We start from the raw sequence: 11845 nt of genomic DNA, 5'->3' as shown, positions 1-11845 counted from the left end.
TTATTAGTTTGGTAATAGTACTAGCCACTTGGCTCATAGTGCATCTCCACACACAGCCACACAACATTAGCAGATGCGTATTAGCTCCACTATTTCTTTTGAATTTAAGCATGTTCAGTCATCTCAAGTGTCTAGTTGGAGAATCATTATAATGTGAACCTTGCCCTGTTCTGGATGAAGAGACATATGCCCATCCATACTATTTCTCTACTGTTTTCTTAAAGCATGAATTCAGACAGCTTGCTTTTTACCTTTGTCATATCTTATTGAGCATGAACAAGAATGACTTCAAATAATGATCAAAGAGTGATTATTATGTTCTAATGTATTTATTGGATGCAACTGGTTTCCTATTTAGCATCTTGGATTAAAACATGTTAGCTAAACCATAAACCTAAATAAGTTGCTTTTTTTGGCTATTATATGATGCCTGCCTAACAGGGAGGCTCTGAGTTGTATATTTACAATTTTTTGGCTAATGGTTGCCTTTGGCAAACCTTGTGTTAAATGGTACCCTTGAGTCTGTAGGTTGTGACAGGTGTGTATTTGAGTAATTAACGGATAGTTGCGTGTGCTCTAAAAGGGACTCGTACCTTGATTTCGTACATAACATATTGTGGCAAAATGGAGACACTAACATCCGCTGAGTTGAATATTTGTAGCATTTCAGAAATAAAAAAAACTTGCAATGACATCAAGATAATAAACATATATTGAACATGAGGCAACTGCAAATAATTTATTTTGTATCAAACTTTTATACTTAATTATGGCTTACATTTGACATATACAAGTATAATTTTCGACCTATTACTTTCCATAGTTAGCCACATTTAAATGTTGCTACATTTAATTATGTCGTTCTTTGTAATACAATTGTAGTGTATGCTAGTGATAAATTTGTAATGGTATAGATCTAAACTGCATGCTGTAGAATTAATTATATCATTTTTATTAACTTGTAGTGTATATGTATATCTATTTATGTGTATATGCATATGTCTTTATGTATACTTTAATATCCCTTATGTTGTGGCAGAGATCACAAACGTGTAATGTCTATTAAAACCTTAAGGGCCTTTTCTAGTGCATAATTAGCTAAGCATATATACCAAATACTAAGTTGCGTAGTATTTGAGGAATTGAATCAACCCAAAGCCACAACATACAATATAACAAAAACAAATTCAGTCAACCCAAAGCCACTATCGCGGCGACAGTTATCGCTACACCTACAAGATTGAGGAGTGGGGTGGATGATTAGAGCCTAGCTTGTTCCATGACCTCACACCTACGCACAACATCTAAATCGGAGGCATCACGAAGACGCCCAATGACATGACAAGAGCACAACCAGTCCAACAGAATTCGAGGACGCACCACATGCGTATATGCTCGAGAAGCCATTGTGTTCCGCCGATACATCTCCAGGACAAAGATCAACACATAGTTTTCCAATTTATTATGAAAAATATGCTCACGATGTGTTTAGATGTAGTGAACTGGGCCTAAAATTGAGGAATTGATATCCAGTTTCTTGGTTTGGATGCGCGTTGAATTTGAGCTCCGAAACAAAGTTTCTCTGGCTGAATATAATTCCGAGCGCTGATCCTTTCTTGCTATTGGCTTGGAATCGAGCATACCACTTGTGAGCACAGGCCCGTGACCTCTTATGGCCGCGACCTGCAGCAGGCCACCGCCGGCGCAGAGGTGAGTTGCTTGCGCCCTCCTCTCACTCTCTTTCTCCCTCTCCCCTACCCCGCCCTTCTCTCCTTCGTCCAGCTTCCTCGTAGGAGCTCTCCATTGATAGCATCCTCCTCACCATGACCCGGTCCCAAACCCTAGCTTGACCTCGCGGAATGGGGAACGGCGGCGCTATGGGTTGTGTCCACGGGAGGTTTGTGGCGAGCGGTGAGGTGCTTTCGTCCGCCGGCACCTGCATCGCCAAGTTCCTGCCTGCTCGCAGCGACCAGTACTATATGATTTGTGCGACAACGAGCTTGCTTTAGCTGTTCAGATTGCTTGAGAGCACTACAACAAATTCTCATCATTGCCTCCTGCATGGTTTTGGAGTTCACAGCAGAGATGTATTGCTAGTGGTAGTATGGCTTCTCATATGATGCTATATGATGTTAATTTTTCTTACATGTACACAAGTTTAAAATTTCCAAAGCAGAACAAATTATCAAATTTTATGGTTTGTCCATCCAAACATGGATTGGAATTGGCTATGCCCTTTGATTTCAACAACAAATTCGAAGCACATCCAAACAACAGAATTTGAATTGCAATTAGCAGTCCAATTCAATTCTAGACCCAATTTGCTGATAGCATTAAAAATAGAACAACACATGCACCATCAGCTAAGTCGAGGATGGTGCAGCAAGTCGAGGCTGGCCTGGAGTTGATCCAGCGTCGCCCGCGTCTCATCGGTCGCCGTCCCCATCGCCTCGAGGATGAACTAGGTCTGCGCAGACGGCTTCGACGGTGCCGTGGTGAATCACCAGCGAGAGCGGCCGAGAATTCGCCTGAATCTGATACCAAGTGTAGAGATCCCCGTGGCCGGTATGATCGCCGACGTGAGGTGCTACAGATTTGTCCCTTCCGTGAGGGAGAAGAGAGAGAGAAGCGAGAGGAGAGAAGACTTGAACTCTGTTTCTATTTTCTTCAGAGATAATCCCCTTCGGGTTACAGGCTGGTGGTTTAAACGCACACCACCTCCAACTCACACCTAGCTCACGCCTGGCACGCAGGCCAACACACACGCCACACTCACCTACGGTGCACCGCCAGTCGTGACAGTCACGCGCGCCTCTGCACTGCTGCGGCGGCATCCTCATCCGCTACTGCTGGAGACTAGACATGGTGGAAGCTGAATACGTCGTGTGCGACCCCGCGCAAGACCGAGGAAATCTAGGCCGTTCTCACTGCGCCTCGTAATGAACTGCTACAGACACTCAACAACACCCACCTGTGTTTCGACCCTACCATTCCCCGCCGCTTCAGTGTTCGTGTTCATGCACGATTTGACTAGGATCAGCAGAGTGGAGGTATACTCCTCGGAAACGGGACAATGGACGTCCATGAAGAGCGAGTGGAGTCCCGGGACTGTCGAGGATTCAAGATGTGTCTTCTTTAATGGCGCAAAATATAGAGCCGGCCCTGGTACTCCTACCGGGAGGACCGCAATAGTTCTTGACGAACTATAACAAAGGGGATTGCATACTTGCATAATTGGAAACAAGAAAGACCTGGACCTATATGTGTTCATAACACTACTCATATAGCCTCATACTGTCACAGATGAAAGTTATCTCTTTTGTAGTAATTTAATACCTTGGAGTCTTGGATCAACTGTTCTGAGTTGTTGTATATATAGACAGTGATTCTTCCAGTTAAATCTTCATATATGGTGTCAAACAACATGTGCTAGACCAAGACAGAATTATATTTTTATTTATTTGTAAGGGAATATTATATTTATTTGTTTCTAGGGGAAGAAAATAGCACAACTGCACAACTCATTCACTGATATGTTTAGTAAAGACTGGTTGTGTAATGCCATGAAGGTTCGCCGTTCATCAACGAAGACCTCTTGTGGGTGTAAATATATCCGATTCGTTAGAATTGAACCTTACTTGATATCTTATCGAGCTAACACATGCGATCATCAAAGAAATTCACCTTTCACCAAAACCTAATTTCCTCATCATATTCTCCAAGAACACCCACTCCACTCGATCATAGGCCTTATGCATGTCTAACTTTACTGCACACGCCCCTGTCTTACCCATTCTCTTTTTCTTGATGGTATGGATACACTCATACGCCACCAAGATATTATCAGTAATAAGTCGTCCCGGGACAAACACACTTTGCATAGGAGATATCACATCAGGGAGACTATCCTTCAATCGAAGCGCCAACATCTTGGATATGATTTTGTATATCACATTGCAAAGGCTGATAGGGCGATATTGAGTAATAGACTCTGGACAATCTACTTTCGGAATAAGCACAATCGTTGTATCATTCCAGCCTTCGGGTATAATACCAGTATTCATAGCCTAGAGAATTTCACGTGTTATGTCCTCTCCACATATAGACCAATTTTTTTATAAAGGATTGCATGGAGGCCACCTGATCCCGGGGCCTTTAGATCTCCAATGCTAAATGCTGCCTTTTTAACATCCTCCGGTGAGAAAGGAGCTAGTAATTTTTCATTCATCAACTCAGTAACCTTAGGCTGAATCTTCTCAAGGAGTACTGGATCGGTCCCGTGTATTTCAGAAGTAAATAAGTTAGCAAAATATTCCAGAATGAGAGGTTTTAGGGCTTAGTACCCTCGATCCAATTATCCTCATGTTTTAATTTTTTGATGAGATTCCACTTTCTCCTTGCCGACGCAAATTGATGGAAGAAGGCCGTATTTCGGTCACCATGCTGCAACCAGTTTGCCCGGGACCTTTGCTGCCAGTGGACTTCTTCCTGCTCTAGTAAAAGTTCGATCAACGCTGCAGTCTCTTTTGCAATCAGTTCTGATTCATCTGATGTTGGCCCGCACATGATTTTATCCAATTTACGTTGGGCCTTCCTAATCCTCCTCTTCGGTTTCTTGAGGAAAGAAGAATCCCATTCATGCAAAGCACCATGCATATGCGCTAGCCTAGCAAAAACACCACCTTCAGCAGCAACTGAACCAGCGTTGTCCCATGTTTGCCGAACCACTTCATTGAATTTTTTTTCTTTCAACCATTTGGCTTCGAATCTGCACTTACACTGTTGATTGGGCGGTATATTGTGGTACTCAGTATCCAACAAAAGCAGCAACAGCACCGCCACCACCACCGCCAGCAACGCCGCCGCCAGCACCCCTGGCGCCTCTCCCGCCAGCACCTCCACCGCAACAACAACGAACACCCGGACAGTGGTAGCAGGGGAGCATTGTGTTTGTGCTAGACTAGTTTGAACTTGATGGAGATGGGGAGGAGGGCAAGGCGCCTTTATATAGTCGGGGTCGAGTGTCTTGTCTTGCGAGAGAAGCAGTGTCTCTCTCTCTCTCCTACAGAGTGTAAACCGGGTCAAGACACTACAGTACCTTTGTGCCTTTGGTTGCTAGCGCCTATCTGGGTGGCATACTCTGAAAAGGTGGTTAGCCTAGTCTCTAACAATACCGAATCGATTCCTTACCGCATGACTTTTATTTTTTTAGGACTACATGATTTTGTGTTTACAAAGACATATAGCACTGTGGATCCGATTATTAACTCTTTCATGTATCCCGTAGTAACGCGCGGGGTATCATCTAGTTTATTTTATTTTGGTGTCCCGATAATGGGAATATACATTAAAAGTAATCTATCCCAAACATATATTGAACATGGGGCAAATGAGAATAATTTATTTTGTATCAAACTTTTATACTTAATTATGACTTACATTTGACATACTACATTCATAACAAGTATAATTTTCGACCGATTACTTTCCATAGTTAGCCACATTTAAATGTTGCTACATTTAATTATTCGTTCTTTGTAATACAATTGTAGTGTATGCTAATGATAAATTTGTAATGGTATAGATCTAAACTGCATGCTCTAGAATTAATTATATCGTTTTTAAATTAGTTTTGGAAAATAATTTAACTTATAGTGTATATGTATATCTAGTTTTGTGTATTGCATGTGTCTTTATGTATACTTTAATATCCTTGATCTTATAGCTCAGATCACAAACCGTATAATGTCTACTAAAAACCTTAAGAGTCTTTTCTAGTGCATGATTAGCTAAGCATGTATACCAAGTACTAAGTTGTGTAGTATTGATGAATTGAATCAACCCACAGCTTTCAAAAAAAAAAAATCAACCCACAGCGAAAGCATAATAAAATATAACAAAAACATATTCAATCAACCCAAAGCCACTATCACGGCCACATCTATGATCTATCGCTACACCAACTAGATTGAAGAATGGGGTGGATGATTGGATCCTAGCTTGTTCCATGACCTTGCACCTACGCACAACATCTAAAATAGGAGGCATCATGAAGACGCCCAACGACAGGACAAGAGCACAACCAGTCCAGCAGAATTCGAGCACGCACTACATGCGTATATGCTCAAGAAGCCATTGTCTTCTGCCGATACATCTCCGGGACAAAGATCAACACATAGTTTTCCAATTTCTTATGAAAATATGCTCACGATGTGTTTAGATGTAGTGAATTGGGCCTAAAATTGAGGAACCGATATCCAATTTCTTTGTTTGGATACACGTTGAAACGGAGTCGAATTTCAAGCGCCCACCCGCTGAATAATTCAGAGCGCTGATCCTTCCTTGCTATTGGCTTGGAATCGAGCGTACCACTTGTGAGCATAGACCCGTGACCTCGACAGCCACGACCTGCAGAAGGCCACCGCCGGCACAGAGGTGAGTCGCCCGCGCCCTCCTCTCACTCTCCCTCTCCCCTACCCCGCCCTTCTCTCCTTCGTCCAACTTCCGCGTAGGAGCTCTCCATCGACAACATCCTCCCAACCATGACCCAGTCCCAAACCCTAGCTTGACCTCGCGGAATGGGGAACAGGGGCGCTATGGGTTGTGGCCACAGGACGTTAATGGTTGTGGTTGGTTTGTGGCGAGCCGCGGGGTGCTTTCGTCCGCTGGTGCCTGCATCGCCAAGTTCCTGCCTGCTCGCAGCGATAACTATAATAGAATTTATGCGACAACGAGCTTGCTTTAGTTGTTCAGATTGCTTGAGGGCACTACAACAAATTCTCATCATTGCCTCCTGTATGGTTTTAGAGTTCACAGCAGAGATGAATCGCTAGTGGTATGGCTTCTCATATGATGCTATATGATGTTAATTTTTCTTACATGTACACAAGTTTATATTTTCCAAAGCAGAACAAATTATCAAATTTTATGGTTTGTCCATCCAAACATGGATTGGAATTGGCTACGCCCTTTGATTCCAACAGCAAATTCGAAGCACATCCAAACAACATAATTTGAATTGCAATTAGCAGTCCCATTCAATTCTAGGCCCAATGTGCTGCATCCAAACACAACGTTTTTTTTGATGAATTGATGGGAAGAAAATCGGATAGACTTATTTTAATTTTGACATCTGGAATAATTAATTAATTGCAGAGAAGGAGCTGGACTGCAATTTAGTCTAAGTTAGACTATTTGCCATGGTGGAAGCAAATTGTTTGGGCATATAAAAGGAGACTGAAGTTAGTGGTATTGCTACATTAATTCGCTGATGAAGGATAGAACATTTAGTGGATTTTAGAACAATGTGAGCTAGGACAACAAACTCGATGGTTTCTTTGCTAACTGTAGTACTGTGGTCGCCTTTTCAAAGGAATTTTTTTACTTATAATCAATTTTGTAGAGGAACCATTTTGTGGTGTTTTTAGAAGAACTAAGTTATGAATTGAAGTTCAAAAAAAAAAAAAACCAAGTCATGAAGTACGTTGCAGGAAAAGCTTATGTTAGGTAAGATTTGATTGGGCCGACAGAGAGGCACCAAAGCTGTGTGGGCTCTAGACACCACGGTGGCCTTCTGGTTGGAAACGCCCCGTTCCAGTCCCCGCCTCCGCCTCCGGCAGCCGGCAGCCGTCGCCTTCCTCGGCCACCGCCCACCGCCGCCGGCTCCTCTCCCCTGCCACCGAAACCAAACCAGCTTTGGCCTCGCGCTCTGCCATCGCCTCCTCTTTCCCAAAACCTCTGTATATTTTTGAAAAAAGAACCCTTTGTAGGGTTCAACAGCAAGGGGATTATCGATGGCAGCCATCCTACGAAGAGCAACCGCCAAGGCGGCGGCGGAGCTGCTCCTGCGTCCGACCCACGGCGCCGGCTGGCTCGCGCGGTTCTTGGGGGACGGCGCGTCCAGTGCTTCTCACGGTAGTGAACTGTCGAGCAGTCATTGGCGCTGACCATTTTTCTACTGTACTTGTGAGATGTCTGTAGTGTGACCTTGCTTTGCCGGCTGGCTTCTTCCTGAATGACCCGAGCAGATACTGGGGCGGCCGAGTTCGTGCCGTGGCGCAACGGCGGGGGCGTGCTGCACCGGGCGGCGTCCGTCGACCCCACCGCGGTGGTGGAGGCCGGCGCCGTGGTGCATTCCGGTGCTGTGATTGGCAAGGAGGTCGTTGTCGGGTCTGGCACCGTGGTCGGGCCTTCGGTGTCTGTCGGTCAGTCCACTAGGATTGGGTACGCTGTTTGTCCAGTTTCATCTGAGTGTGCATGAGAGCAAAATCTGTTTTGACTGGCAGTGCTCATTTGCTGCAAATGACTTGTCTGTGTACATGTGCAGGTACAATGTTGTTTTGAGCAACTGTTCCGTGGGCGAGTTCTGTACTATCCACAATGGCGCTTGCATCGGTCAAGATGGTGAGCATTTGTTCACCTAGTGTTGTAAATATGTCATGCTGTAAACATAGTATGTTCCACAACACTACAAAGAACATGCTGCATTATTTCACATACTTGAAAATGATATGGTAGTAACACGCAGATTGTGAGCTGATCACAGCTTTCCAGTTTATTAGGCCTTTTGGCAAGTGACATAGTACATCTCAGTTTGTGGGGGGCATCAAAGCTTACTTGGACTGTTTTTTGTTAGAATTTCATACGTTTTTCTATTATACTTGGCGGATGGTAAATAAGGGTTTATATACTACTACTGTCAAACAGTAGGACTTATTCTGATGCTATGTAAGATTATGAGTGTCGACTGCTGATGTATCTCTTCTAGGTTTTGGTTTCTTTGTGGGCGAGGATGGGCAAGTCAAGAAGAAACCACAGGTTAGTGCTCACCACTATCACAACTTCCTGGATAATCTGTGAAGATTAGGGATCACTACTGAGTATAAGTTGACATGGTGGTGCAATATTGGGTTCAGAGCTCAAGGAGTTTTTTAAACCTATTCTAGCAAATGTGCAATGCCACCCTATAGATGGACTTTGGTATCTGAGCGGCTTCATCTTGTATAGCTAAGGAAAACCTGAGTTTGAATGTTTTGACGTTTCAAGTACTTGCATGTCGTCTAGCAGAAAATAGGAAGTCCAGAGATAATTCTCTGACATGGAAAAAATATTTGTCGAAATATATGCTCACTAAGTAGCACCTACGAAATGACTGACTCTAAATGTGGTATTGTTTGAGAATTCTTATGCATATGCTATATACGGTTATCAAAATCAAAATGTAGGCTTCCATCGAATAGCTCTGTATTTTTCAGGTACTTTATGCAAGAATCGGTGACAATGTGGAGATAGGTGCAAATACATGCATTGACAGAGGAAGGTAACTTGTCCCTTCTTAATCCTGATGAAAAATCATGTACTGTGAGTATTGGATAGTTGCATGCCCTAAGAATTTGAGAGGATGTGTAGCTTGGTTAAGGCGGATGTTATGTTGGCTAGTCCATAATTGTTCTCAAGATGCCTAATGTTTTCTACTATCAACCCTTTCCATGCCATTATACAATTGATTGCGATTGATCCTTACTGACAACTTTCATAAATATTTATTAACTGCAGTTGGAGAGACACAATAATTGGAGATGCCACCAAGATTGATAATCTGGTTCAGGTATTGATTCCCCTGCGATCCAAAGAACACCTTATTGATGAGATTCTTTTGTGCTTTTTTGTTCTATTAATTGGTGTATCCTTTTGTAGATAGGTCACAATGTGGTAATTGGAAAGTGCTGTATGATTTGCGGACAAGTTGGGATTGCTGGTTCTGCAACGTATGTATACCTTCATCTCATTGACGAATTGTTCATTCTCTTAGGTGTGTCATATAATCCCTCCTGTCCACCTTTTGAGAACTTTCCCATTATGTACACACAGGTTGGGGGACTATGTCACATTAGGTGGTCGGGTGGCAATCCGGGATCATGTCACCATTGCTTCTAAGGTGCGGTTTTCTGACTCTGTACTTTGTCATATTTTGAGTGCATAATACTTGTAAGTTCCACATAATTCTGTGTTTGTGTGTTGTCATGCGCCACAACCTAGCTGCATTACTCGCAATACTCTCATGACCAAAGGCTGTTCAAAACTAATTTGAGTTGCAGTGAAAACACTTCTGTTTTCTTGTTATAAGTAACAAGTAATTGACTGGGATCTAAGAAATTCATGGAAGATTTCATCTTCATATTTAGTGGTGACAGCAAACAAATGCTCTGGGAAACATACATTTCTTCCCTATTGCATGAAAACACTTCTTATGTTTTCTTGTTAAGTAATAAGTAATTGACTGAGATGTAAGAAATTCATGCAAGATTTCATCTTCATATTTAGTGGTGACAGCAAACAAATGCTCAGGGAAACATACATTTCTTCCCTGTTGATATTCATATCAAGTATCTAGACAACATTGATCCCGACATCTAAACAAGACTTAGCTGATAACATTATATTTTGCCTGCCCACTACTCTATTTTCACAGCCCTCACAAATTGATTTTCATCGATACCATTGCAGGTTCGACTTGCAGCAAATAGTCTAGCAACAAAGGACATTCAAAATCCCGGTGACTATGGTGGATTTCCAGCTGTAAGCATTTCATTATAGCAACAACCACACAAGTTAAGGTTCTTGTTCCTTACCCCTCTAGCTACTAAGTACTCATTATGTTTTTTGAATTTAGGTCCCGGTAAATGAATGGCGCCGGCAAACTGTGAACTTGCGGTTACTCTCGAAGAAACATGTCGTCAGAAGATAGTATCTCCGCTATTGCGTGATCCAAATGTGCTGTAACTTGATCCTCTTGATGGGAAATTGTATTATCTCACTAGACAGCTAGCATTAAAATACATGGCTTTGCACTATGCATTTACGCAAATAAGCGGCTGATTTGATAGAGATTGGGGAGGGGATGATGGCAACGCGCTGGGTGTATTTATCTCTCTGCCGGGAATCCATTTCGGCTTCGGTCTTGGGGAGAAGCGCCATCGCTGATCCCTGTAACCGGATTGTAGTTGAGACAGATTGTCAGTCTCTTCTGCCAGAATTTGATCACATGATTTCAATCGGCTAATACCAGAAGGAAAAAATGGGAGTGGTGTCATGGGTTCATGGCTCTTGAGAGCATATGCTCTTTTTATTTTAAAATGCATCTTAGACACGTTTTAAAATGTTCAAAAATTTGAAACAAAAATTTGCGTGTACATCTTCACATGATACGTGCCCACAAAGTAGTTTCATGAAAAATTGACTTATCGTGTGACCTGCGTAAAAAGACAAAATTCAGTGCTAAAATTAAGGTTTTCACAAGATAAAATTTCTCTTTTTACAGAGGCAACAAAATATATTGTTTTTTCACGAAATTTGACGACCACATATATTGTGGACAATTACATGTAGAATTTTTCGCCCAAAAAATTCAACACTTCGAAATATGTTATTTTTGGTAGAGAACGTGACCTTAATTGAATTTTAGGGAAAAAAATCATTAAAATAGTTTACAAGAGCAGAAAAGCAAGTTTCTCAGCTCGTGATATTGCGACGCATGCTAATAGAGAGTTGTGTGATAGGCGTTTTGCAAGGCTAATATTAAATTAAGTGGGCGAGCAGCAGGTCAACGAATAAGTGTACTTTTTTTTTTGAAGTTCAATATTTTTAAATTTAATTATTTTTACATAAAATAGCAACATATGTGATATTAAAGTACTATATTATTGAACTACATGTCAAGATGAATATGGCGATACTACTTTAGTGTCAAAAATGCTGCTATTTAATTTAGAAAGTTGATCAAATTAAGTTAATAAAATTTTATTTTAAGACATGTCATACACTAATTTTAAGACATGTCATACAC

At 42.0% G+C, this 11845-nt stretch overlaps 1 protein-coding gene across 1 annotated transcript; it reads left to right on the top strand.

Annotated features, from left to right (window-relative positions):
• The first annotated feature begins 7793 nt into the window (after positions 1-7793).
• On the top strand, positions 7794-11092 carry LOC124696324 (probable UDP-3-O-acylglucosamine N-acyltransferase 2, mitochondrial). Its single transcript, XM_047229056.1, has 10 exons — positions 7794-7914; positions 8028-8223; positions 8327-8403; positions 8768-8817; positions 9255-9319; positions 9556-9607; positions 9697-9767; positions 9871-9937; positions 10507-10578; positions 10673-11092. The coding sequence occupies exons 1-10, from the start codon at positions 7794-7796 to the stop codon at positions 10745-10747; spliced, it is 846 nt and encodes a 281-aa protein (XP_047085012.1). The 3' UTR covers positions 10748-11092.
• Positions 11093-11845: the final 753 nt, after the last annotated feature.

Source organism: Lolium rigidum, chromosome 3 (genome assembly GCF_022539505.1).
Source record: "Lolium rigidum isolate FL_2022 chromosome 3, APGP_CSIRO_Lrig_0.1, whole genome shotgun sequence".
Lineage (NCBI taxonomy): Eukaryota > Viridiplantae > Streptophyta > Magnoliopsida > Poales > Poaceae > Lolium > Lolium rigidum.
This window is presented reverse-complemented; position numbering and strand designations above follow the sequence as displayed.

Bases quoted from the DNA above. Each gene is read 5' to 3' on its own strand.
- LOC124696324 (XM_047229056.1), top strand. From the start codon at position 7,794: ATGGCAGCCATCCTACGAAGAGCAACCGCCAAGGCGGCGGCGGAGCTG. The intron at 8,818-9,254 runs GTTAGTGCTCAC...TGTATTTTTCAG, and splicing joins AAGTCAAGAAGAAACCACAG to GTACTTTATGCAAGAATCGG. The intron at 10,579-10,672 runs GTAAGCATTTCA...TTTTGAATTTAG, and splicing joins ACTATGGTGGATTTCCAGCT to GTCCCGGTAAATGAATGGCG.